General features: G+C 47.6%; 1 protein-coding gene across 1 annotated transcript in view; it reads left to right on the forward strand.

Annotated features, from left to right (window-relative positions):
* The window catches only part of MTOR (mechanistic target of rapamycin kinase), a 121,181-nt gene that overhangs the window by 76,944 nt on the left and 16,355 nt on the right, over nt 1-27,882 (forward strand). Inside the window, exons 33-53 of the mRNA XM_066636827.1 lie at nt 167-282; nt 3,556-3,633; nt 3,733-3,840; nt 7,840-7,965; nt 8,542-8,673; nt 9,900-10,015; nt 10,468-10,585; nt 11,660-11,866; nt 11,997-12,097; nt 12,333-12,429; nt 12,815-12,913; nt 13,009-13,131; nt 19,473-19,655; nt 20,114-20,248; nt 21,110-21,284; nt 21,649-21,784; nt 22,997-23,144; nt 24,532-24,654; nt 25,323-25,405; nt 26,614-26,686; nt 27,077-27,151. Of these exons, the coding sequence (XP_066492924.1) occupies nt 167-282; nt 3,556-3,633; nt 3,733-3,840; nt 7,840-7,965; nt 8,542-8,673; nt 9,900-10,015; nt 10,468-10,585; nt 11,660-11,866; nt 11,997-12,097; nt 12,333-12,429; nt 12,815-12,913; nt 13,009-13,131; nt 19,473-19,655; nt 20,114-20,248; nt 21,110-21,284; nt 21,649-21,784; nt 22,997-23,144; nt 24,532-24,654; nt 25,323-25,405; nt 26,614-26,686; nt 27,077-27,151 (2,552 nt within the window). The remainder of the gene's footprint in view (nt 1-166; nt 283-3,555; nt 3,634-3,732; nt 3,841-7,839; nt 7,966-8,541; nt 8,674-9,899; nt 10,016-10,467; nt 10,586-11,659; nt 11,867-11,996; nt 12,098-12,332; nt 12,430-12,814; nt 12,914-13,008; nt 13,132-19,472; nt 19,656-20,113; nt 20,249-21,109; nt 21,285-21,648; nt 21,785-22,996; nt 23,145-24,531; nt 24,655-25,322; nt 25,406-26,613; nt 26,687-27,076; nt 27,152-27,882) is intronic.

Here is a 27,882-nt window from a genome sequence, read left to right on the forward strand (position 1 = left end):
GAATCTCCTTCCCACAAGGAGGAGTGCTGAAAATGTTAGCCTGGCTTCTGCCAGAGAAGCTTTTGACATTGCATAATCCCTTTCTTAGATGGGGAGGTGATGTAGCTCATCCACTGGCCTCCCTTCCAGCTCAGGCTGCATATCCAGACCATGTCTGTCTCTGCAGGTCAGTGGGACAGCATGGAGGAATACACCTGTATGATCCCAAGGGACACACATGATGGTGCCTTCTACCGAGCTGTGTTGGCACTACACCAGGATCTTTTTTCATTGGCCCAGCAGGTATGTTTTATAATCCCTTACAATCACCAGTTTGGTGGGTGTGAAGTCCATCAGGCCAACAACTGGGAATTGCCTGCCTGCTCCCTTGTCACATTTGGCTGTTTTGCTTTGCAGTTCTCTCATTCTCTGCTTGTATTCATAGTTTTCAGTTTTACAGGTTTACAGGTTTTCAGTTTTACAGGTGAGTAAAACTGGAGGAGGGCAAACAGCAATGGGTTTGTTGACCTTTTGAGAGCCTCTGCCATGAACTTCCTTAGTAAAAGGAGCCACAGTTCAGGGCTAGATGGAACATGGAATTATAGATGACTATATCTCCTGAACTGGAGATGTAGATTAGTAACCATTACAGACTCCTATAAGAATTTGCCCACATTTGCCCAAGAATTTAGATCTCGTTTGTGATCTAAAATAACCATCTTTTGTTTGTAGGCTGTTTTTGTAAATCCATGCCTAGCAAAACTAGAAAGAGTGCAGTTTTCCCTGTTTCTGCAGCTGACAGCAATCATCCAGTAACTGGTATAAGCTTCACACAGAGAGTTGCAAACTGTCCCTCGTGCATTTCAAGGCCTCCTCATCCATGTGTTGACCTATTTTTCTTTGCACCCATGTATCTTGCATTAGCCTCAGTTAGAGGGTTAGATAACACTTCACGTGTCTGAAGAAGTGGGCTTCAGTCTGCAGAAGCTTCTGCCATAATAAATCTGTTGGCCTTTGAGGTGCTGCAGACTGTTGCAGCTTCTCTCTTCAGGAGGATTGATAAAGCTTTTCTTGCTGCTTATGAAAAGGCTTTTCTCCAGCAAGGTGGGTAGCCTGCCCTCTGATTTCATTCAGCCTGGGAGTAGTTCTTCTGCATTGTCAAAATACTGCTGTCACAGATGCAGATGGTTACTTGTGTAAGTATGAAACATGTAGATGTACCATCTGAGGAAACTTGCATTTGGGAACTGCCCCCCCATACCCAACACTCAGTGCTGTAGAACTGGATTTCCCCCTAAAGAGAAATCTTACCTGTCTTGTCAGAATCTGTCTACATCTCTGCTGGTGCGAACAAGAAAACTCAACCAGGCATCTTGAAAGGACCAGGGCTCTGTAATTAACCTTCTTGACACCTTGGGAAGGAACAGGCAGGGTGGGGAGCAGCAGAGGGGATGTTGCCTAAAACACAGCACCAGGACTACCTCTCAGTCCTCTGTTATGCTCTTGTGGAAATAAGAACATGAGCCTGTAAGATGCAAAGGAAAGCTCTGGTGCACAGGGAACCACAATGCCTATTTGAGAGACTGTGTGCAGGAGGGCAGAATAGATAGTGTTCTGGCAAAGGCAGATTTATTTGGACTATTTATATTCCATCTTTCCAAGAGCTCAAGGCAGTTTACAGTACTCGATAAATATAGATAGAATGCAACCTAAAATTTTTAAAAACTAAACATTTAACATAAATTCTAAACATAAATTCTAAACATAAATTCTAAATCTAAACCATAATTCTCTGGTTTTCAAACTCTCTGGGAGTAAGTCCTTACGGGGGTGGGGGAGACAGCGGGGGCGGGGGAAGGTCAGCTCCCCAGGTCAGCAGAAGTGAAAGTGGAGCAATTGCGGTCCACTTCCACAAAACTGGGAGTACAATCGCTCCACTTATACTTCTGCTGACCTGGGGAGCCCTGCAAACGCTCGCACAGGGCTCCCTGCACCCTAAGACAGCTGCTGCAGGGACTGGTGAGTGCATCCCAGTCCCTGCAGCCCTGTTAGAAGTGAAAGTGGAGCAATCACACTCCACTTTTTTTTAGTGGACTCAGGGCGCGAGTGCTGCACTTTCACTTTTGCAGCTTTGGGGAGCCCTGCAGACACTTGCGCAGGGCTCCCTATGCCCCCGGGAGGCTGCAGGAGGCTCTGGTAAGTGCAGCCAAGCCACTGCAGCCCCCTGAGCGGCACGATCCTAGGGATCATGCTGGTGTCTCCTTCCTGCCTCCTTCCTGCCCCTTAAGGGGAAAGAGGCCAGGGCCCTCAGGCTGGGGTGTCAAGACACCCCAGTCTGAAATCCTCTGCCATAAGAACATAAGAAGAGCCCTGCTGGATCAGGCCAAAGGCCCATCTGGTCCAACTTCCTGTATCTCACAGTGGCCCACCAAATGTCCCAGGGAGCACACAAGACAACAGACACAATCTGCATCCCAGCGCTCTCCCCTGCATCTGGCAATCAGAGGCAACCTGCCTCTAAAACCAAAAGCTTGCACATTCCTACTATGACCTGTAACCTGTAATGAACTTTTCCTCCAGAAATTTGTCCAATCCCCTCTTCACAGCAAATGGTTTAACAATTCTAAAAACCCATAGGTAATGGTAAGTAAAAAAGCAATACAGAGCAGATTTTTGCAGATAATGTCTTGGGAACATTTTAGCTGAGGTTTTGGGAAGACACAAGATGTGCTTGAACCTCCATCTGATAGTGACTTGAAGGCTTCTGGCAGAGGCCTACAACACATTGTTTAATTCCTGCCACTTGATATTAAATCTGGGACCTTCTGCATAAGTCCTAGGAAGTGGCTTCCTACTGAGTCAGACCCTTAGTCCACCTGGGTCATTATTGTCCATGTTGAGTGGCAACCACTTTGGGTAGCCTCCTGATGCACTGTCACACGCTTGTGGGAGCCAGATACTGCCCACAATGCAAAGGCTGCCAAACTGCAGCCAAGAAGGAGCCCAAAGTTCTGGCCAGTTAAATTCCCAGGCTGACAAGCCTGCCAAGAGCAGCAGAGGGGGATGCGAAAACCAGCTGCACAACCAGGTGAGTCTTCAGGTTCTGGGGGAGCAGTATTGTTCATGCCTGCTGTCCTGGTCAATCCCCCTGATAACACAAGGAAATCTCAGAGCAGCCATTCAGTGGTGGCACATGCAGTCTCCCCTGAAGATATCACCAGGCAGGTAGATTCAGGTCTTAGAAGGCAATCCTCAAGGCATTGCTGCCAAAACTGTGTAAAGCTTTAAAGGTAACAACTAGACCCCGAAACCAAAGGGGGAAGTCATTGTAGTTCCTGTGTAGAAGGGAGTGCTGGGTTCCCCCCACCCTGCCATGTGGCCAGATCCTTAGTCCACCTGGACTCATCAGTAACCTGACTGCAGCTACTTGCACTTTCTGGAATCATTTTCAAGGGCAATCCCACATCGAGCATGTTGTAATAATTCTTTAGTTTGGATTTTACCATCCATCTTTGTCATAAGTCTTAGGAAAAAGAAATCTTAGCAGCTCCTTTCTTTCTGTGTTTTTTTCTTCAGTGCATCGACAAAGCCCGAGATCTATTAGATGCTGAGCTGACTGCCATGGCAGGAGAGAGTTACAGCCGCGCCTATGGGGTGAGCGCATTGCCTCCCGGTTTTGGGCCTGGATCTCCTTTGGGATTGGTGCCAGTGCATCAGTGATTGGGATGGAATGTGATCGACTGTTTCCTTTAGGCGATGGTATCCTGCCAGATGCTGTCGGAGCTGGAAGAAGTCATGCAGTATAAGCTCGTACCAGAGCGACGCGAGATCATCCGTCAGATCTGGTGGGAGAGATTGCAGGTAAGAACAACAGCATCACTGTTGGTGCTCTAACAGCAAGTGGGAGGGAGTGCTTACATGGCGCATTGCAGCGTCTGCACCGCTCTGCCTCCCCTATAGCTACACTATGATACAACCATATCCAACTCTTGGAATAGAGCAGAGAACAAAAGGTGAACTTCTATTGCTGAATGACAGATTTATTCAGCTCAGTTTTTCTCAGCCACTTGTCACAAAGATCAGAATATTTAAGAGAATTTTTGAAGCTAATGTGGTGGTATATGGCTAAAGGGTTGGAATGGGAATCAGGACTTCCCTTCTCTTTGAGAATTGCCTGCTTATTCCTCATTCATTCCATTTATTTACGAGGAGAACCAAAAGAAACAAACTCCAACAAGAGAAATGCAGGCTGACAACAAGGATTGCAAAACGAGAATAAAAGGAGCCTGTGGCTGAAATCTCAAGACACACAGTGAGCGCTTCTTTAAGAGTGAAGGCAGGAAAACTGCCAGGGAGGCGATTGGACTGTTCAGTAATAAAGAATTAAAATGGAAGGTTGCAGAGAACATGGAGATTGCAGAGAAGCTAAATAAATAATTTGCATTGGGCTTCACTGCAGACAATGTAGATCTAGTCTGGTCTAGATCTGGTCAATGTAGATCTGGTCTGAACCTGAATTCACCCAGTGTTCATGTGGGTGATTGAAGTCACCTGTTACTATGATGCCTTCTCCTCTTGATGTCTGCCTGATTTCTTTATCCCAGTCAAGATTGCCTTCAGCATTTTGGTCAGGAGGGCAATACCGCACCCCCAGCACTAAATTGCTATCTAGGCCTGGTATTTCTACCCACAATAATTCTGTGGAGGAGTCCGTTCCCCCTGAGTTTTCTAGCATGTTGAATTCCATCCCATCTTTGACATGCAGAGCTGCACCACCCCCAAGACCCCCTTTCCTGCCATGTTTGTACGATTTGCAGCACCTGCTGTCCTGCAGCAAACTTCAGCACCCTCCCTGAGGTGGTCGCTCTCTATTTCCTCTGGTTCTCCCACGTGCTTCCCTGCTGCATGAGGACCTGTGTTCCTGTCGCTTCCAGCACCCTTCTCTGCCTCTGCCATTGAGGAAGCTGTGACAAAGCGTTTTGCCTCCAGAACTGCATTCCTGTCTGGAAAGGCTGCCAGAGAGGAAAGTCTGAGTCTGGGCGGGCAGAATCTGCAGATGTGACTGTTTATAGAACTGCAAAAAAAAGAGAGAGAAGCGGTACATGGAGTTCTTGTGCATTTTATAGCATCTTACTAATAATTACGAAAGGCACGCTGGATTGCTTGGTGGAATGTTTGTCCGTCAGGAAGCAGCAGGTTTCCTGCCTAATTTGAAAGGGGGGAGAGAAACCAGCAATATGGCATACCTGGGGAGCTAATCAAGGCATTCCACTATCTCTGTTTGTTCTAAGGAAAAAGACTTCTCTTCAGTCTTTCTGACCAACAGTTGAATGCTGGCTGGTACATGGAGCTACTTTCAGTACGTGGAAGCTCTCAAGGCATTCTCTTACATTGATGCAAAAGACTATAGTTTGTGAAAGGAGGCATAAGCCCAGGTGGCCTCTGAGTCCTTCTGTATTTCTAGGCTTCACAAACGGAGTTTGAATCACTCACATGCTCTATGATTGGCTCCCCAAATGGCTTGCAGTTACAGTGTGTGATGTCTGAGGGACAGGCGAATGGGCCTAGCTGCTGGCCATAACAGTCCAGGTTTCTGCCTCTTCCCTCTGCAGGGAAAGAGCAGAAGAAGGTGCAATTGAATTGCATAGCTTGCCCCCAAAGAGGCTGGCCCATAAAAGCAACTTTCCCATTGGTCTACAGAGTCTTCTGGGCCCTGGCGGCTGGTGATGCAGTCTAAAATGGAAAAGGATGCCCAGATTTTTCTGCTAGGAAAACTCAAGATTCTGCACTTGAAAGCAGAACCCATGCAAAATCATACAGCACATGGGATGTGATCAGCTGAAGCTGAGCACTTTCAAGCCCCAATTTTTTTCCCATTGGAGCGATTTAGCAGACAAGTGCTTAACTTACCAAATCAAACTAAACCAACAATGAAAGAGTTAAGCATGTACTTAAATCCCTCCTATGGAAATCCCTAGGATTGGAAAGTCCTTCTGTTTGGCCCCATGGGACATGCCATTCTCTTGCCCAGCAGGTAACCAACAGGCTTTCCCATCCATCCCTTCAACCAAGGTGTTCTCTGCCCCCTAGCAACCCAGGATCAGCTTCCCTCTGTGTCACAGTGGAGAGGATGCTGTTATGGCACTTGGTGCAGTCAGACAGGAGCTAGATGGTGTCTGTGTGAGCTGTTCAACTTCCAACACTACCACCCTAGTTAATGGGACAACCAAAGCAGCATAACAGCAGCAAAATGCCTAGCACTGGGCAGAGAGGACAAAATACACACAGTGACAAAAATATCCATGCTGCGTGTGTGAGAGACAGAGTGTGCACACAGACATCACCCCGTCTTGATTTATTCTCATTTCTTGTTTTCATACATTTTGCTCCTTAAACAAACCCTAGTCAGAACCCAAAGTGTGACTTTTTTTTTTTGGTCTTGTTATTCTGGAAGGGATTTAGGGGAGCACAGAAGTTATGACTTCATTGCTAAGAAGTATATTCCCTATCTGTTGATCATTCCTTCTTTTCTTTTTCCATTAACAAACCTCGTTAAACTTTGAGAACTAGGCACAGTATATATATATACTGTGTATATATATATATATATATATATAGAGAGAGAGAGAGAGAGAGAGAGAGAGAGAGAGGGGGGGGGCAAGCTTTGTTTAGTATTTGTAGAAACAGTAACTACTTGTCTGGAATAGCACTCCTGGTACTAGGTTAGGAGTGCTGTTGTAATTACAAAATAGAATAATCTTTGTTTCGTTCTCTCCCTTTCCCTAGAGATTTCATTTGCTTTTCTGAGAATTTTTATCTCCCCAAGGTGACTCTCAACAACATTAAAATTTACAAACTCTGTTAATAAAAAATGAAATAATGTGCAATTAAATAATGAAAAATTAAAATAACCATTGAACAAAAGAACCCTAACCTAACAAGGAGGTTATCAAATAATCTGCAATGCTTGGTCAAACAAACAAAGTGTTTAACTAGGCACTCTCAGAAGACAACAGTGAGGGAGGCCAAATCATCCCCTGGAGCAGGGAATCTGGGGGTTGCAGCTAAAACAACCCTATCCTGTGTCACCGCAACCCAAATTTCTGATGGGGGAGGAACACAGGGCAGAACCTTGGATAACTAACAAGGGCAGTAGGCAGAGCCATATGGGAAGATTGAGATTGAGGAATTGTTGTTGGCAACCTTCAGTCTCGAAAGACTATGGTATCGCGCTCTGAAAGGTGGTTCTGGAACAGCGTCTAGTGTGGCTGAAAAGGCCAATTCGGGAGTCCAGTCCCTTCCACACTGGGAGCAAGTGCAGTCTGTCCCTGGTCTGTCTCCCTGGCTATGGGCCTTCCTTCTTTTACAATTCTATTAAAAATCATGCAGTTCTGCAAAAATCATGTGTCTGCTTAGAATTCCAGAGGAGACATAGAAGCAGGCTTTCACAGGATCTAAGAAAGAACCTCCAGGAACTGGAATTCAGTGGTCAGCTGCTGCTGGTTCCATTCAGTCCTCATCACAGATAAGAGTTGATAAGAGTGCTGTGCCACTCAATTCCCCATGGATTTCCAGACTAGAAATAGTGTGAAGTATCTCCCTCTGATTATTGGCCACTCTTCCCAAAAGTCCTCCCCTCTCTCAGAACGTTCACACTCTTGCTGTGCAATCCCCTTCATGTCTACTCAGAAGTACGTCCTGTTGAGTTCAGGGCAGCTTCATATGTCCAGTGTAATCCTTTATGCTGGTTGCTCTCACAGTGGTGTGTTGTGTGCTACTTCTCCTTTGTCTTAAGCCTGCTGCCTGTTCATTGCAGTTAGACAGGACGTGAAAGTGATCCCTGTGTCTTTTTTTTTCCAGGGCTGCCAGCGAATTGTCGAGGATTGGCAGAGAATACTCATGGTTCGGTCCCTGGTTGTCAGTCCCCACGAGGACATGAGGACGTGGCTCAAGTATGCCAGTTTGTGCGGCAAGAGTGGAAGACTGGTGAGTGTCTCTGTTGAGGACTTTTAAAGCAAAATTGGGGGTGGGGGGAATTCTTCCCATACTGCCACTCCCAGCTCACCTGTTTTCCTTACTGCTGCCCTCTTAACTGGTGCACTGCACTGGGCAGCTGTCATTTTAATCTTCCATGACTGTCCTGGGAGCAATGCTGTTTCCTGATATTCTGTTGTTCCAAGAGGTCTGATGGGAAGTTTTAAAATGGCAATTACTGGCTGCCCAGCAGGCAACAATTCACCCCTCCCACTGCCCACTAAGGGCCCACTAAGGGCAACGATTCACCCCTCCTCAGTTTTCACTACCTGGAAAATGAAGAGTAGATGACATTTTAGGTCAGTCTGTTTTAAATCAGGTTCTAGAGCTTCAGGGTCATGACTAAAAAGGTTCGTTCAGCAATGACCATCAGCCTAACAGGAAGCAGGATCACTGAAAGATTCTCATTGCCAGATCTTAAAGATGCCTCCCTGTGTTTTCTGCAAATCTGAACCATGGGGTTCAGTGCTATGTCTGCCTTGCAAAACACCTTTTGTTAACCTTTCTGCCCCCTTCTTTTTGTTCCAGGCTTTGGCCCATAAGACCCTTGTGTTGCTTCTGGGGGTTGACCCATCCCGGCAGCTGGATCACCCTTTGCCGACTTTGCATCCTCAGGTGACCTATGCATACATGAAGCACATGTGGAAAAGCGCCCGCAAGGTAAGTCATTGCCAAGAATCTCAAAAATGCTTTTCTCCCTTCTGCCAGTCACACAGCTTCCTACATCCACTGCTCTGCAAAGCAGAAAAGCAGGCATCTGTCTTCCTTGCTGACCCACCTCCTCCAGCTTTGACATGTGGGTGATCTTCTTTCCTGTCCCAACATTTTGTGTGTGTGTGTTCCTAGTCACCCAATGGCCAGTAAAGAAACAAGCAGCCATGCTGTGTAACCAGCAAGGTTTGTCGACAAAACATCTCTTTGCAGGCAGGAATTGTTGTTGGCAACCTTCAGTCTCGAAAGACTATGGTATCGCGCTCTGAAAGGTGGTTCTGGAACAGCGTCTAGTGTGGCTGAAAAGGCCAATTCGGGAGTCCAGTCCCTTCCACACTGGGAGCAAGTGCAGTCTGTCCCTGGTCTGTCTCCCTGGCTATGGGCCTTCCTTCTTTGCCTCTTAGCCTCAGACTGTTGGCCAAGTGTCTCTTCAAACTGTGAAAGGCCATGCTGCACAGCCTGCCTCCAAGCGGGCCGCTCAGAGGCCAGGGTTTCCCACCTGTTGAGGTCCACGCCTAAGGCCTTCAGATCCCTCTTGCAGATGTCCTTTTATCGCAGCTGTGGTCTACCTGTAGGGCGCTTTCCTTGCACGAGTTCTCCATAGAGGAGATCCTTCGGGATCCGGGCATTATCCATTCTCACGACATGACCGAGCCAACGCAGGTGTCTCTGTTTCAGCAGTGCATGCATGCTAGGGATTCCAGCACGTTCCAGGACTGTGTTGTTAGGAACTTTGTCCTTCCAGGTGATGCCGAGAATGCGTCGGAGGCAGCGCATGTGGAAAGCGTTCAGTTTCCTCTTCTGTTGTGAGCAAAGAGTCCATGACTCGCTGCAGTACAGAAGTGTACTCAGAAAGCAAGCTCTGTAGACCTAGATCCAGCAGAAAAACAGCTGGAAAAGCCACAGGGCTGCACAAGGTCAAATGCTTTGGCTTTGCAGGGCTGAGGCTGAGTCCCTCTGGCCTTGTCTCATGGAGAGAATCTGCATAGTTGCTTTTGTTTGTATTTGTTATAGCTGGAGTCATGCACCACCTTCTTGCCATCTTTAAACAATTCTCCCTTACATGCACATTCAGTGAGAAACTATGCTCCCTGTCCTGCATATTCACTGATACAGTCTCTCCCACGTTCTGAGTTCATCTCAACATGTTATGAAATTGTGCATTCATTTTTCAGATTGACGCATTCCAGCACATGCAGCACTTTGTTCAGACGATGCAGCAGCAGGCCCAGCATGCTATTGCAACAGAGGATCAGCAGCATAGGCAGGAGCTCCACAAGCTCATGGCACGGTGAGTGCCTGCCTTGTCAAGACACAGTCAGAAATGCCAGTGGAGCTGATGGTTGGCTGCTACATTGCCAGGGTACTCAAAGCACTTTGACAGTGCTTTGACAACACAGTGCTTTTAACAACACAGGGCCAGCTCGAGGCTTTGAGCAGGACCTTGTCACTCACCTTGTGCAAGGGCACAGCCCCATTTGCCCCTCCTCAGACCTTTTAGGTCACTTCTGTATAGCCCTGCACAGTCGTAACCCCACCCTGCTGAAGCCATTGCCATTGAGTTGATGGAGGCCATGCCTCTTTGTGACTGTCCAGACTCAAGTCCCTGGCCAAAGCTCTCAGGTGAGTGATCATCTCGTGGCAGTGGATTGGTCCCAAGAGCAAGGTCCCCAGCCAAGAATTCTCTTTCCTAAATGGACCATTGCTGCTTCACGATTCTTACGTTGTTCATCCCCTTCTCAGGTGCTTCCTGAAATTGGGCGAATGGCAGCTTAACCTGCAGGGCATCAATGAAAGTACCATCCCCAAAGTCCTGCAATACTACAGTGCTTCCACAGAGCACGACCGCAATTGGTACAAGGTGAGCAGGGAGAGGGGGTTGACCACTCTTTCTGGAATGAGAACATACAGTCCCTGGTCAGCTATCCTACAAGGACCGTGTGCTCTCATGTGAATGTATCAGAATGTTCAGGTGGTCCTGCTCTGAGCATCCCTGCCCTTTTTGAGGTTGGACAGGCAAAACAGACCCCATTCTGGTTTAATTCAAAATATTTATATTCCACATCTTCCCTCCCTCAACATCTAACTAACTAACAACATCTTAACTAACACAATAAAAATGAATTCAGGGTTGCAAGCCAAAACAGCAATGGACAATTTACATAAGCCCCACAAAAACAATTCCAAGCAATATAGCAGGAAGAAAATAACAGGGAGCAGCACTAAACAGAGGCCTGAAAGGTGCCAACCAGTTGTCACAGCTTGCTCTTTGCAGTGCTCTACTCCAGGGAATTTTTCTGGTGCCCAGCCTTTTGGCTTTGTTCTTTGTGCTCAAGTTCTGTTGTTGTTGTCTTAGTGTCTTTGTTATACATTTTGCACTTTAGTCAGTCAAGAGTAGGTGATACCGAGCTTAAGTGGACCAATGGTGTGATTCAGTATAAAGTGGTTTCAACCTATGTAACCCAAACAAGCAATATTCATGGTGGTGCCACTGGCAAGATCCATCTTAGGTCAGAGCAAAACGCATTTGGGAGTCTCAGTCTACCCACTGAAAACAAATGCTCTACAGCCAGGAGTGGGCACACTTCTTGTGATCTGCTTTGTAGTTTTCTTGCTGGAATGTTGAGGTCTAGCTGCCAGGTATAAACTAGTGACTTGAGGGGAGGACCAGGGCACCTCTGAGCTTATGCTCAGCCAAGGAGATTTTTTCCCCCTTCAATGTCAGAACTGAGCTTACAGTCCTTTCACATAAAAATGAATCCCTTGTTTTCTGCCGTTTATTTTAGCAGCCTAATTTAGGGGTGTTATTTAGGTTGTTGTTGTTTTCTATTGTTCAGTCATTGGGAGCTGGAAATCCTGCCTTCTCTCTGTCCTGCACTCAGCAACAAGCGGAGGCAGGAAGGGCCAATGTTAATGGTATTATCGCCCCCTGCAGGCCTGGCACGCCTGGGCAGTGATGAACTTTGAGGCTGTACTTCACTACAAGCACCAGAACCAGGCCAGGGATGAGAAGAAGAAGCTGCGCCATGCCAGTGGGACCAGTGTCACTAGTGCCAACACAGAGGGTAGCAACAGCGAGAGCGAGGCGGAGAGCACAGAGAACAGCCCTGTCCCATCCCCTGTGCAAAAGAAAGTGACAGAGGTGTGGCTTGATGTCTTTCCATTCATTTTGCAGGCGGCCCTGCGTCTCTCAGCTTTCATTTGACATCCTGAGTCCTTGTCTCTTGCCCAACTTTGGGACATTGATCCACTATGCCTTTGTCCCCCAACAGGACTTGTCCAAGACTCTCCTGATGTATACAGTTCCAGCTGTCCAGGGTTTCTTCCGGTCCATTTCTTTGTCCCGAGGGAACAATTTGCAGGACACTCTCAGGTACTTTCTGCAGAGAGCTGAAAGGGCTGCATTTTGAAAACAATTGTCAAGAGCTTTGTTTTGCTTCTGTGGCTTTTGCTGAACCTAGTGCATTGAGCATCTTGTGCAGCTCTGCTGAATCACTGCGGAGTTTTTAAGCTATTGTTTATTATCTCAGTGCCCTTGTTCTGCTTATTATGGAGATCTCTCTGGGTGGGGGAAAATGATGCTACATGTCCTGCTTTTCCTCTTCCAGAGTCCTTACTTTATGGTTTGACTATGGCCACTGGCCAGAAGTTAACGAAGCCCTGGTGGAAGGGGTCAAGGCCATCCAGATAGACACCTGGCTGCAGGTGAGGTTCTGTTTTTCTTCTTATTTGAGTCAAAGCACTACACAATTCTCCACAACACAAAGCTAAAATAAAGTGGGACATTGTCACCTGTGTGTTTCCAAACCCTATTCCTACACACCTGAAGAGCCACCCGCCCTTTAGTGGTTTTACCTGCCAAACAAGATCTGAGGAGTCCCCGTTCCATGTATCAACTCCACCTGAAACTCAGTTGTTGTGCACAAATTACTGGGCCTTTCGGTTGTTGCAGACAGCCTCTTGTGATTTTAGTTTGTAGCGTGGAATCCTCCAGCCAGGCAATCTGGCTATAATGTGAGACTACTGGGTTTAGGCAGGTTTCATTTCTTAACTTGATGGGGTTTTATCTGCTCTTGTCCTCCAAAACCAGGTAATCCCTCAGCTCATTGCTCGAATTGATACTCCTCGTCCTTTGGTGGGTCGACTAATTTACCAACTTCTCACGGATATTGGGAGGTACCATCCGCAGGTAAGCTCTCCCTCTTCCTGCTGTCATTCCACTCTGGCTTTCCAGTCTGTAAATGAGTACTGTTAGAAATTGCTATCCTCTGTTGTCTGCCTTAGGCTTTGATCTACCCACTGACTGTTGCTTCAAAGTCTACAACAACAGCCCGTCACAATGCTGCCAACAAGATCCTAAAGAATATGTGTGAACACAGCAACACACTGGTCCAGCAAGCTGTGATGGTGAGCATGTGTGTGCGTGTGTATGCCTGTGCAGAGAAACAACAGGGAGAGGAGGGACCACCACACCACTGCAGAACCCTGGCTTTGCATGCACTAGGTTCCAGTTTTGGTCCTTGGTTCGGGTAGAGCTGGAAAAGACCCTACCTGAAAACCTGGTTTGCTTCTGCCAGAGATCCCCAGAGTACAACTCACTGCTTATCTGCCCGTGTTCCTTGGTGGAGATGGGGGCATTCCTGACAGATGGGAATGTCCCTCGTCGCTTCATATAGGCAGGTCAAACCCAAAGGATGGTGGAGCTCCCTGTGCGCGGGGACCAGGACCCAGATCGTTCCTGCCTCACGCAGAGGCTGGTTGCCCTCCTGGAGCTCTCCTGCACAGCGCTTCTTTCTTCTTCTCCTCGCACCTCTTCTCCCTCCCCCCTCCTGGGGCTTGAAAGCAGGGGCGGCGTGAAGCCCTCTGGAGCAGGCAGGCATGTTCCTCCCCGCAGTGCTCACAGCCTGCCTCCGTGCCTTGCCGCTCTGAGGTCCCTGCAGCGTCGCAGCCACGCGCCCGTTCCTAGGGAAGCAGCAGCAGCAGGATTTTGGCGCGCCTGGTCCGCGCCTCTCAGAGGTGGTGACAGGGAGGGGGGAGCAACTGCCTTCTCCCCTTAGGTCTGCCTGGCGCTAACGCAGTGCCTGGGTTCAGACCAGGCAGACGGCTCCACTCCACAAGTTCTGGGCGCCCAGGTCTGCCCCGCGCACCCCAGCTTCAGGTGCCTGCACAGAGCCGTGGACGCCATTTCAGGGCTGCTTGCTTGTGCCCTGCTCTCCTGCTTCCCGCCTAAACTGTGAGGCGCAAGGGGCTGGGAAGCCTTTTTACAGTGATTTAGGGCACATTTCGAACTGGGTCTGCTCAGAAGTAAGCCCTATCTGGTTCAATGGGGCTTATTCTCAGGAAAGTGTGGTTAGGATTGCAGCCTCAGTCTCTTGGCTCTGGCTGGTGAAAATTTTCTATTTAGGCTTTGCCTGGTTGGCTTGGCTGAGGCTGTTAAATTGTTAGTTGCTCTTTGCTGGTAAACTTCCTTTGCCCCCCCTCAAAAAAAAATCTATTTGCATTCATAGAGATTATTTGTTAGTTTCTTCTGAGCTCACAATGTCCTCTGACGCGAGTTCTGAATCCGGCCTTCCTGACCTAGGTACCTCACGCATACCCAGATTAGCCAAATCACTGGGCAGAGCTGCACCTACTCACAAGGCACCAAGACTCCTGCTGCCCCCTCACCTCTAGGGAATGCAGACAGAGAGCATATTGTACTATGGCTGGAGGGGCCTATAGACTCCAGATTGGCTGCACATGGCTCTGCCTTTCAGCCACAGTATCCCTCCAGCACCAAGGGTAAGGGCAAAACTAAATGCCCCAGGCCCCCTATCTCCTCCCCTGGCTCCGCAGGGGTCTGATTTTTCAGCTACCTCAGACTCCCATGCCTCCTGGCACAAGAAAAATCTCAAATCCCCTAAATCACGGGGAGCCACACGTGCCAGCAAAATCACAAGCTCCTAACAGCTGTGGGTTATGGGGGCTCTGAACTTAGTTCCTCAGAGGAACACTCTTCCAAAGAAGAAAGGGAGTTTCTCAGGGGAGGACCAGGAGGGTGCTGACTCCAACATGAATCGCCTTTTTCTAGCAGTATTCCTCCCCAGGGTGTTGGAGAAAGTAATTTAAAGCATTAAGCCTCAAAGCATCAGCAGAGGGTAAGCCTAGCTCTACAGCACTGTCCTCTGCATCTGGAAGACCTCTTTTTTTCCCCATGGGCCTCTCCACCAGGCAGAGATACCCTTTCCTGAGGCTTCTCTTAAGATCTTAAGACTGTTAATAAATCATGGAATCTGAGTGGGCAGATTTTACATGGCAGGAGGGATGCTAGATTAGTCAACAAGTTCTACTCCCTCCGCAAGGAAGTTCTTGAGAAACTTAAGACGCCTTCTGTTGATGCCCCAGTAGCAGCCTTGGCCACCGATACTATCATTCTATCCAAAACGGAGGGCAGACCTCAGGATCAAGATAAGATAATCAAGTCTGCTCTCAAGAGTGCTTTCGAGGCTTCCTCTTGCCCTGCATGCTGTGGCTGCAATTTCTATCTTTGCTAGACTTACCTTTCTTTGGGTTGATGAGTAGTCTAACTCCAGCCCTTCTCTCCCTAAGGCCATCAAGTTCCCCTCAAAAAGATCTCCCTGACAGTAGCGTTTGTGACCGATTCTTCCTTGGATGCACTCCAGTTCTCATCCAGGGCCATGGCATCCAATGTAGTTGCTAGATGTAACCTGGGACTTTGCCCTTGGGATGCTGATTCTTGTTCGCAAAGCAGACTGGTAGGCACCCCTTTGTCGGGGCAAACCTTTTGGACAGTCTCTTGAGCCTGTCCTGATAGAAAACAAGGACAAGCGAAGGTTTTAATAATAAATAATAATAAAACTTTATTTTTATCCCGCCCTTCTCCCAAAAAGGGACCCAAAAGGGTTTTGCCTTCTGCACCCAAAAGTCAGGTCAAGTTTAAACTAAACCTGCCTTTTCGCTCCTTTCATTCCTCCGGTATATCTAGAGAACAAACAGATTTAAGCCTAGGTGGAACATAGGCAGATTTCCCCAGAAACGGGGAAAACTTCACTCTTCTCAGTGGGCCAATTCAAACCCCAGATCTTCCAAGGATAAGTCGGCATGACGCCAAGTCTCACCCCCTCCCTCAGTTCCAGTGGGAGCCAGGCTTCTTCAATTTGCCCTCCTATGGCATCAAATCACCTCAGATGCCTGGGTCCTGGAAACTGTCAGCAGAGGTTACTCCCTGGAGTTCCTCAGGAAACCTCAAGACAGGTTCTGGCAGGTTTTTTTCTCCAGGGTACCAGCAATACTCTCTACTATGTTAGATGCCTTAAATCTTCTTCTCTCAATAGCGGTGGTAGAAGAGGTTCCTCTGCCAGAAAGGAACTCTGGGGTCTACTTAATCTCTTTCTCCATTTCCAAAATGAAACGGAGAGATGTGGGGGATCCTAGATTTAAAGTGGATAAATTTGTTCCTGATCAAAGTGTCATGCAGGGATTTAGCTCAGGTGCACACCACCCTTACAGTACAGTGTCTCAAACAGTATAGGTTTGTTATCAACAAAACCGAAAGTGTGCTGACACCCTCACAAGTGTCACCTGGGGGTTTTAGTTTGGTACCCAGAGTTTTTCGAGCTTTCCCCTCCAGCGACAGACAACAGAAGATCACACAATTGTTACATACACTTGCCAGGTTTCGGGGAATGCTGATTTCGTGTCTTCAGCTAGTCAACTGGGCATGTCTTTTCATACTCGGAAACTTCAGCAGTTTCTGTCCCCTTATACAAATCTAACAGAGAGAAGGTCTCAGCTTAGGATTCACGTTCCTCTGTCATTGAAGAAGGACCTGCGGTGGTGGCTGACTGAGAACTGGTTAGCTCTAGGAGTCAGTCTTCATGCTAATCCCAAAATAGTCCTAACCACAGATGCCAGCTTAATAGAATGGGGGGGGGGGGGCTCACCTGAACTGGAGATCAATTCAGGGACAATGGTCCTCCCTGGAATCAGCTCTCAACATCAACTGCTGGAATTGAGAGCGATTGAGCCTCTTCTGTGCCAGGGACACGTCCTAGACAGGACCGACAATTGGTCGACCAAAGCCTTCCTGAACCACCAAGGGGGGGGGGGGTCAAGGCAGCTGATGAGGGAGACAAACCTAATCCTTCAATGGGCAGAAAGAAATTTAATGTCTCTAGGCACACAACATCTGGGGGGGAACTGAATGTAGAGGTGGATTGGCTAAGTCAGAGCAGGCTTGCAGGGGCAGAATGGCGTCTGCATCCTCAGACCTCGAAAATCACAGTCCACTTTGGTCTGCCAGTACTGGATCCATTCACTATAGGCGAATACGCCCAAGTGGTGAGATTCTTTCCAGGTTGGAGGACCTGAAGGCAGAGGCAATTGACGCATTATCAAACCCTTGGCCCAAGGGTCTTCTTTACACCTTCCCTCCTGTTCCCCTTCTGACGCAAATGCTCAGTCTAATAGGGGTATACAAGGCACCAGTAGCCCTAGTTGTCTCAAGCTGGCCAAGAAGGCCAGTAGTCAGAGCTACTGCAGTTGTCAGTTCTTCCCCCTTGGGCAATTCCTCATCGAGCAGATCTTCTGTCCCAGGGTCTGCTAAATCACCCACAGTCATACAAACTCCATCTGTCTGTGTGGAAAGGTTAGAGCATCAACACTTAGGTCTCTCTGAGAGGGTAATCTCCACCAGGTTATCTTCTAGACCTTCTTCCACAAGAAGGGTTTATAGAACCAGGTGGAAGAGTTTCATTCAGGGTGTAGAAAAAAGAACCTTGATCCCACCTCTCCATCAGTCTTTGTTATTCTTGTTTTCTCGCAGGATGGGTTAGAGAAGGGCCTCAAGACCTCCAACCTGCAATGCCAGGTGGCAGCAATTCAAGGCACTTTGGGAGCAGGAGGTCATCTGTCATTGCTGATGAACCCTCATGTTAAATGGTTTTTAAAGGGGATGGATCTGCTTAATCCTCCTCCCATTCACAGAGTCCCTACTTGGGACCTTTTCAAGGCTCTTACAGCTTTGTTTAGTGCTCCCTTTGAGCCTTTAGCTACAATCCCTTAAAGCTACTCTCTATCAAGACTGCCTTCCTGGTGGCTATCGCCTCCGCTTGTAGGCTTTTGCAGCTGGGAGAGCTGTCTATCCATCCCAAGCTCTGCATCTTCACAAAGATAGCTTGGTTCTTTGGACTGATCTGTTCAGTCCAGGACTAGACAGTCCAGGACTAGAAAGTCCAAAATTAATTCAATTTTCCACCATCAACAAGAATTAGTCTTGCCATCCTTTTGTCCTAATCCCAAACTTCCTAAAGAGAGATCTTGCCATATGCTAGATGTACGTAGGGCTACTAGATTTTACACAAAGCGCACTAAACCCTTTAGAAAGACTGATGCCCTTATAGCCTATCAGGTTAGGACACTAAGAAGAAAAATATTGCCTGTTACCTTGGCTAGGTGGTTGAGAACCTGCCTTTCCATGGCTTTACAACACTTTGGGACTTCAGCCCCTTGAAGGGATCCTTGCTCACTCATTGAGAGGGGCAGCCATTTCGGCTGCTTTTGATGACATAACCTTGTCTGAGATTGTAGAGCAGCTACATAGTTGCCACCACATACTTTTCTGAAACACTCTAAAGTTAGTTCTCACACCTTTGCAGAGGCTGCCTTCGGACGTAGAGTCCTCCAGACGGTGCTTAGCGTTTAATATGTTCTGTATCTGATCCTGCCCAACTCAGGGATTGCTGTTCAGGGAGATCCCATCTGTCAGGAATGCCCCCGTCTCCACCAGGGAAATCAGGAGTTTTGGCTTACCTTGGTAAGTCCTGTTCCAGGTGGAGACGGGGCATTCTGCCCTCCCTTTTTCTATTCTCGTTGGACTCTACACTCTTCTGGTTCAGTTAAATTTTGTTACACATGATGGGCTTATACTGGTGGTTGGGGTCTTGCTGACCTTTGTTCTATCCTGGATATTGGTCTGCCTTTTTTCGCTGAAGTTTAATCTTTTCCAGTTATTAAGTTTTATCTCTGAGAACTGTGGCTCGGCTATTAGTCTGGGTCCTGGTCCCCGCGCACAGGGAGCTCCACCCTCCTTTGGGTTTGACCTGCCTATATGAAGCGACGAGGGACATTCCCATCTGTCAGGAATGCCCCCTGTCTCCACCAGGAACAGGACTTACCAAGGTAAGCCAAAATTCCTGATTTTACTGCTCAGCCTTGCTCCTTCTTGCAGACAGAAAGTGGGAAAGACTCATTTTTCAAATCAATTTGCATTGAAACTGCATTTAAGTCACTGTGGTAATTGCAAAAAAAAAAAAAAAAAAGTTCAGTTTAGCATTTTGTGTGAAAAGTGCTCCCCTAGCCACAGACTAAGAGTACAGGGTCTTTTTAGGGTCTGTTTTGGGGCTTTCATACCCCCTCCCACAAGTGCATTTTTGAAATTACTCCCATGGAAGAGCACATGTCATTACACTAGTACTTAAAATCCAGGTGGGGATTCTTTCAAATAAACTTTTTAAAACAGTAAATTAATTAATAAAAACTTTTTAAAAACTTTGCTGTGTTAGTTGAAACAGGAAGACCGTAGCAACATAACAGAACATGCGTGTGGCCTGCAGAAGGTCTCAGGGTTCAGTCCTTGGAGATAATAGCACGAGGAAGGACCTCGCTACTGCTAGATGGGACAGTCCAGGATTTGATGGTCTGGACATCTCAAATCCATCTGAACAGTTTGTATCTTCTGTTAAATCCAGGTGAGCGAAGAACTAATCCGAGTGGCCATTCTTTGGCATGAGATGTGGCACGAAGGTCTGGAAGAGGCATCCCGTCTCTATTTTGGGGAGAGAAACGTGAAGGGCATGTTTGAAGTGCTGGAGCCACTGCATGCCATGATGGAGCGTGGCCCTCAGACGCTGAAGGAAACATCCTTCAATCAGGTATCGATGAGTGCTCAACCACAGCCCCAGAAGAAATGTATCCTTGTTGGAGGCTTGTGGGACATAAATTCCCAAAAAATCCTTGACCAAAATAATAAAAAACGCTGAATGAACTGGAAGGAGACAGTGAGCAGGGAACAGATACTAGATGAACTGCTAGCCCTCAGTGACGATTAGTTATTTATCTATTATTATTTATTAATAGAATTTATATCCCGCCTTTCCACTCCAGAAAGGAGCAATCAAGGAGGCAGGAGAATAGTAAAAAGTGTCAGATGAGACATAAATTGATGGCTGTAAATAATTCTCAGAAAATGTTTTACCAGTTGGGTAAGACTGTCCACCATACGAAAGAAGGAAAAAGGGGACTCATTGAACAAGTCTGAGGGTACAGCATCCAGGCAGCTCCCCTCCTTCTTGGACAGAGCTGAGGGTTTAATTTTCTTCTTCCTCTGCAGGCTTATGGCAGAGACCTCATGGAGGCCCAGGAGTGGTGCAGGAAATACATGAAATCTGGGAATGTCAAGGACCTCACCCAAGCCTGGGATCTCTACTACCACGTATTCAGGCGCATTTCTAAGCAACTGCCTCAGGTGGGGGGAGAGGTAGAATTTTCTTCTTGTGGGTGGCTCTGTTATTACCAAGTATTCAGTGAGGGTCTCTAACAATGAGGACTGAAGATCCAATACATCCTTGGCTGAACCCTGGTAATTATAGTATCCCTTGTGAATTTGAAAAGTGTATGTGGGAACTACAAAAAGATCAGTAGCTACCCGGATTAAAGAACGTCAGGGAAATGTAAGGTTAAAGCAGATAGATAAGTCAGCTATTGCAGAGCATGTGGAAAAAAACAGGACGTAATGTGAAGCTTGACTCTACAGTTTTACTGAGAGTTACATTATTTCCAGAGAATGCAGCTAGAAGCAATTGAGATATTTAAATATAAGGATAATATGAATAAAAAGAAGGAACCCTTGTTTCTGAAATGTATTTGGATACCAGTTTTGGAGAACTCTGGATTATGTCTGCTACTCAGAAGATAGTCTCATGTCATCAAAGAAACTGACTATCATACTATTTTTCAACATGACTGGATGTTTAAAAGGAAGTTTTTAGTAATTTTGAAAGTAAGAATTAACTTAAAGGAAGTTGTCAATTTAAGTGCCTCTTATAAGTACATTAGGATGAAGTCCCATGTGTATTGGATGCCTCTAATTAACTCGGGTTTGATAAGACCGTTGCTGTTAAATAGAGAATAGGAAGTTGACATGCCTTGGAATGGTGAGTCTTGCCTTTGGGTGCCTGATAATGTCTACAGCGATTGTAAGAAGAAACTTTGTTTTTAATTCATCAAACAACATTAGTTGTTTTGGAATTTTATGACTGGTAAACCCAGAGATTTTAACCATGAGGACCAGGACTGAATTACTTTTCTCCCACCTCCTTACCCATAGCTGACTTCTTTGGAGCTCCAGTACGTTTCACCCAAGCTCCTGATGTGCCGGGACTTGGAATTGGCAGTCCCAGGAACATACGACCCCAACCAGCAAATCATCCGTATTCAGTCCATCGCTCCATCATTGCAGGTCATCACATCCAAGCAGAGACCAAGGAAATTAACATTAATGGGTGAGAGACTTGTGGATGAAAAGGCTCAAATGACCCTCTGATTTGATTATATTTTCCCCTCTGTCAACTCATCTCATGGCTACAGGTCAAAATTGCTTTTTTAAAATGTCACACAAATCTAGGGATAGGATTGGTTTCGAAACAGCTGTGATAAGCTAAATGGAGCCTTCAGGGGCAGGGTAACTAAATAGCAGGTGCTGGGGACAGGAGGAGGGCTGTTATCTTCTTGGGAGCAAATGATCAACCACTGTTGGAAATGAGATCCCAGACAACCAGGACCCTCAGTTCCATCCAGCAGGGCTCTTATTTTTTTCCCCCTGCATCCCACTGTTTTCACCTCAGCAGACCTTCTCTTCCCATACAGGAAGCAATGGGCATGAATTTGTGTTCCTTCTGAAGGGCCACGAGGATCTTCGTCAGGATGAAAGAGTGATGCAACTTTTTGGCCTTGTGAACACACTGCTAGCCAACGACCCAACATCCCTCCGCAAAAACCTTGGGTGGGTAAAGACCACAACCATGCCTCTTGTGTTATTGGGATAAGAATCTTGTCAATAAGGACAAGCCAGCCCCCTCTCTGTTTCCTGCAAAATGTATCATCTGGAAACCCACCATTTAAAGAGAGCCAGCTAATATTAAAGCATGTGCAACAAAACACTGGGATGTGTTCAGAGTGCAGCTGCTGTAATATTGCAAGGTATTCTGACCTGGGTGGAGATGTGAGCTCTGCCAGCCCAGACTTAAAGGGAAGAAGATACCCTGGTGACAGTAACACAGTTCAAACGTGTAAGGCAGTGGTATTCAAACTGGGGCATTGCGACGCCCCAGCCTGTGGGTCCTGGCCTCTACCCCCTTAAGGGGCAGGGGCAGCCAGGAGACAGGGGTAAGGCAGTGGCGCGATCCGCAGGATTGCGCCGCTCAGGGGGGCTGCAGGGGCTTGGGTGCACTTGCCCAAGCCTCCTGCAGCCTCCCGGGGGTGTGGGGAGCCCTGTGCAACCTTCGGCAGGGCTCCCCAGGTCAGGAAACAGGAAAGCGGAGCAATTGCGCCCTGCTCCGCAAAACCGGAACCGGAAGCACATTTGCTCCACTTTCCCTTCTGACAGGGTTGCAGGGACTGGGGTGCACTCACAGTCCCTGCAGCAGCCATCCCTGTGTGTGGGGAGCCCTGCGCGAGCGCCTGCAGGGCTCCCCAGGTCAGGGAATGGGAGAGTGGGGCGATCGCGCTCCGCTTCTGCTTTTGTGGAGGCAGAGCAGATCACTCCACTCTCCCTTTCCTTGACCTGGGGCCCCCTGCAGGCGCTCGCGCAGGGCTCCCTGCACACAGGGACGGCTGCTGCAGGGACTGGTGAGTGCATCCCAGTCTCTGCAGCCCCCTGAGTGACGCGATCCTGGGGATTGCTGCCTTCCCCCTGCTCCTGCTGCCTTTCCCCCCCGGCCCCCGCAAAGACTTACTGTGGGTTTCAAACTCCCGGAGAGTTTGAAACCCGCAGGTGTAAGGGTTAGGAAAAAAGACAAGCAGATGCAATTTGTTGCTTTGATGCTAAACAGCAGGCACCCCAGGTGAGCAGGAAATTCCAGGTTGTTTGACGAAGCTCAGACACAAGAATGTGAGCATTTCATTTGGTGTTGTTAAATGTGTGGGTTCTGAATGTTGTGCTGGTTTCCAAAAATGAGTCATTTCTAGTTGTCTTTCCTTATCTCTCTGCTTGCAGCATACAGCGGTATGCAGTGATTCCCCTGTCAACCAACTCCGGGCTCATAGGCTGGGTGCCCCACTGTGACACACTGCATGCACTTATCCGAGACTACAGGGAAAAGAAGAAAATTCTTCTCAACATTGAACACCGAATAATGCTTCGGGTAAGACTGGATCAACAGGTATCCAATTCTAAGGCTTCTGTGGGGGGGGGGTTAGCTTGTAGGGGCCCATCCAGAGCCCCAGTCACCAGCTTATCCCTATAGAGGCTCCAGCAGTGGATGCGTAGAAGGAAGGAGGCGAGGAAACGCCCAGGCCATCCAATGGGAAGCAGATGCCTGGCCTCCTCATGCCTCGCCAGATCAAGGGGGCACACCCAATGCAATGGACAGGCAGAGGGCAGTCCTCTATGGGGACAGGTGGCTGGCCAAACTGAGACCTTAGCAGGTGCTGCTATTGCCAGTGATTCCTAGTCAGGAACAGCCAGCAGAGGCGTGACCACTTGAAGCGCCCACTCCTCACCAGCTGGGGAACACCAGAGAGCCCTGGAGCCTTCTACGGCCTAACATAAGAACAGCCCCACTGGATCAGGTCATAGGCCCAGCTAGTCCAGCTTCCTGTATCTCACAGCGGCCCACCAAATGCCCCAGGGAGCACACCAGATAACAAGAGACCTCATTCTGGTGCCCTCCCTTGCATCTGGCATTCTGACATAGCCCATTTTTAAAATCAGGAGGTTGCACATACACATCATGTCTTGTAACCCATAATGGATTTTTCCTCCAGAAACTTGTCCAATCCCCTTTTAAAGGCATCCAGGCCAGATGCCATCACCACAGCCTGTGGCCTGGATGCTGATGTCAGTGGTGGGCAACCCAGCTGGCCGGCACCTGCTGCTGATGTGCAGCCCCCAGCTGCTCCCACCGCAGGGGGGATGTCTCGGGGGTGATGAGGGCGAGAGGAGGGAGACCTCCTGACAACATGATTGTCAGGAGATCCTCCATGACAATGCAGGCAAAGGGAAAGGATGGTGAGAGGCCAGAAACGGGGCAAAGGCGGGGGGAGGCACTGCTAGCCATCAAGGAAAGCCCGGGGAAACTGACTGGCGTGTCTTTATGACCCCCTCTGGGGTAGAAAGGGTGTAGCCAGGTAGGGCAGGCCAGTTCTATAAAGTCTAGGGGGGGCTGTGATGACAGGAGGAAAGCATGGGGAAGCAGGAGACTGTGAAGTCAACAACTGCCTGCCCGTGAGCCCCCAAAGGGCTGCAACCAATGGGTGCAGGATGCAACTGGTGCAGTGGTGCAGCTCCCTCTCCTTTGGACTGGTCTGAGGCCTCCCCTGGCAGCCTTGGCACAACAGGTGTCCCCTAACGGAGGACTCGCAGGGCCCTCCAGGAGACTCTGGACCCTGGTCATGATATAGCACTTCCTTGTTATGTGTTGGCGTGTATTGCTGCTACCTTTACTGTCTCAGAATGTTTCTTGTCCTTTTCCTCTTTGAGAAACACAATCAAAACTAAATGCAGCTGATCCTCCTTTCCTTTTATTTTAGATGGCTCCCGATTATGACCATCTCACTTTGATGCAAAAGGTAGAGGTGTTTGAACATGCTGTGAACAACACCGCTGGAGATGATCTTGCCAAACTTCTGTGGCTGAAGAGCCCCAGCTCTGAGGTACAGCCAGCTCTGGGCACTTCTGGGTGTCTTAAAGATCCTCCGCAGTGGTGGCGTTAACAGACTGCACATGTCAGCGAGCAAGAATGTGGGCACAGTGGTCATATTTAGTCAGCCAGCACCAGATACTGTGCAGCTGGAAGTATGAAGGGCTGCAGTTTTAAAACATGTGGCAGGCAAAATGCGACGAGGCCGTGAACTGTTTGTTGTCACATCCACATCACAATATTCAGGGTGCTTGTGGGCAAAAGAAAGTGTCATCTTCTGGAATCTTGATGATAGTCACAGTGCAGGTGTGCTGGAAGAGAGGCAGCTGAATCTAACTATGCTTCTCTTGTTGAATTTTAATGTGGTGTTGGGCCCCCGATGACCTTTCATTTGGAAGTGAAAGGGCTGGATACAAATATTTTAATAAATGTTGTTGAAAACTTGAAATTTATGTCTATGTGATTTACATGGACGTTGTGAGGAAGGTGGAACTGAGAAGCAGATGAGGAGGAAGGGGGCATGACAGAACTTAATGGCCCATCCAGTCTTGGATGTCTTGCCCCCGATGTTTCACTGCTGTGGCGTCAGCTTTTTAACATTCCCCCTCCCCCCAAGAAATCATTTATGGGGCAGACATGGTTCATTTGGAACTCTAATTTCACTTCATATTCACGTTTCAGGTGTGGTTTGACAGAAGAACAAATTACACTCGCTCGTTAGCTGTGATGTCAATGGTTGGTTATATTTTGGGCCTTGGGGACAGGTAAGTGAAAAGGAACTCATTTTCCCTTTAAAAATAAAAGCGTTCACAGATGAAAAGAATCCAGTGATGAATAAGGGCCATCAGGTTATGAACTCAACCTCTTTCCAGACAAGTTACCCACAGATTGAACTGCTTTTTAAAAGTATTTCTTCCTCCTTTTTTCAAACATGATATGATATTCAATTAATATCAGTGTAAAGTAAAAGCTGATTGTTACAATGATGGGGAAGGGGACCTACCTTGTGACAGAGCACCTGCGAAGTGAGCTGAAAGTTCCATCCTTGGCAGCATCTCCCAGAAGAGCTTGGAAAGACCCCTGTCTCAAATCTTGGAGGTTGGACTGCCAACTAGAATAGATAATACTGAGGCTGGTGAACACTGAGCTATCAGCTCCTGCTGATCAGTGGCATGGAAGCTCCATTGAGCTTGTGCCTTTTAACAGGGTTATCCTCAATCATGAACTTGTCCAATCCCTTTTTAAAGTGGTTTAAGCCTCTGGTCATCTTCCAGCATCTAATTTCATAATTTAGCTGTGCATTGTGTGAAGTAGTTCACACAACACACAGCTACTTTATGAAACTTTTGTCTATCTTTTTGTCACAAATCTGCTACCAATTGCTTTGCAAAATCACCTTGGAGACAACAGTAGGGTAGCTGGGACAGGGGGCATGATAAATCGCAGGCGCTGCAATGCACTGTGTGAGCGGCCCCTCCCACTCGCCATTGGAGCCATTCCAGGCAGTGGTGGCAATGCTGCCTGGAATGGTTCCAATGGAAAGTGGGATGGGCCACTTACACAGCATGTTGCAGCACCCACAGTATTTACCACATGCCTTCCCTCAGCTATGCTACTGACAAAAGAGGAAGGTAACTAGAGGTGGGGATGAAAATGTGATCATTTCAGTCACACACACCTGGCCTCAGTGACAGTGGAGCAGGGAGACTATTCAGATACACCGAAAGATTTTTGGAAAATGATTCATATGTCATTTTGGACACACGTGTACCTGAAATATTTGTGTATTCTTCCCCCCTGTTGACCCTGGCACTGCTCCCCTTTTCCCTCCTCCATATTTGGATCTGGTTTTAGATTTGTTTGTATCGGTTTTTAGATTGTGAGCCCCTTGGGGCAAGGAACCGCCTCCCCCAGAGCACCATGTGTGTTGATGGCAATTTATAGACATAACACTAATATGTTCCTTCAACAGGCACCCATCAAATCTTATGCTTGACAGACTCAGTGGCAAGATCCTACACATTGACTTTGGAGATTGTTTTGAGGTAATCTTGTGTCTGGATTCCAATTTTTTTTTGGGGGGGGGGAGAAGAAAATTAGGTTGGTTGATCTCATAAAGACATAAATTTGGCATCAGGGCCAAACAGATAAGAGCCTGTTTGGATGTCACATTGTTTTAATGTAGACTTTTGAAAGCAGGTTTCTGCATGTTTCCTGCTTTGGAGCTTATAATAGCTGCAGCAGGGGATGTTAGAAACCAGCTCTTACCCTGTGCTACCTGATCCAATACATGCACCCCACGGATACTTGTATGTTAAACATTATAACATCAGAAGGATCTGATCATAGATCTCGCAGCTCTCCTCTTTTGTTGATATTAAATCTTGGATTGGGACTGTTTGCCTTGTCACACTTCTACTTCATTCCGGCCTTAGGTTGCAATGACCAGAGAGAAGTTCCCGGAGAAGATTCCCTTCAGGCTGACAAGAATGCTGACAAATGCCATGGAGGTAAGTGGGAATCGGTAGTTGCTCTCCATCAGCAGAAGAACTACCTTCGGACAGAATTGCACAAAACAAAGAGTGTATAGCTGCTGCCAAACCCTGCCAGAGGCTTCACTCTTTTCCCTATTCACCTGACAATAGTTAGTACTGTGGCTGTCAGATTGGAAGCTTATGAGGGCTCCTGAACTGAGGGTTGCTCAGTTAGTAAGGAAGCAAGCAGCCTGCTTGACACGAATGATCTGAATGAATGATTCATTCCCATTCCTCTTGCTTTTCTGTGCTTCCTCCCCAAAGGGAACAAATCAGTAGTTGGAAAATCTAAATCCTAGAAGCAAAATGGCTTTTGTCAGGTAAATCAGGCCAAACTTTCCTTGATATCCTTATAGAATTTAGGGTGAGTGCATGAGAGGCTTTCAGAAGGTGTTCGACACAGTCCCTCACCAAAGGCTACTGAAAAAACTCCACAGTCAGGGAATTAGAGGGCAGGTCCTCTCCTGGATTGAGACCTGGTTGAAAACCAGGAAACAAAGGGTGGGTGTCAATGGGCAATTTTCACAATGGAGAGAGGTGAAAAGCGGTGTGCCCCAAGGATCTGTCCTGGGCCCACTGCTTTTCAACCTCTTCATAAATGACCTGGAGACAGGGTTGAGCAGTGAGGTGGCTAAGTTTGCAGACGACACCAAACTTTTCCGAGTGGTGAAGACCAGAAGTGATTGTGAAGAGCTCCAGAAGGAACT

The sequence above is a fragment of the Tiliqua scincoides genome, chromosome 9 (assembly GCF_035046505.1).
Source record: "Tiliqua scincoides isolate rTilSci1 chromosome 9, rTilSci1.hap2, whole genome shotgun sequence".
In the NCBI taxonomy this organism is placed as follows: domain Eukaryota; kingdom Metazoa; phylum Chordata; class Lepidosauria; order Squamata; family Scincidae; genus Tiliqua; species Tiliqua scincoides.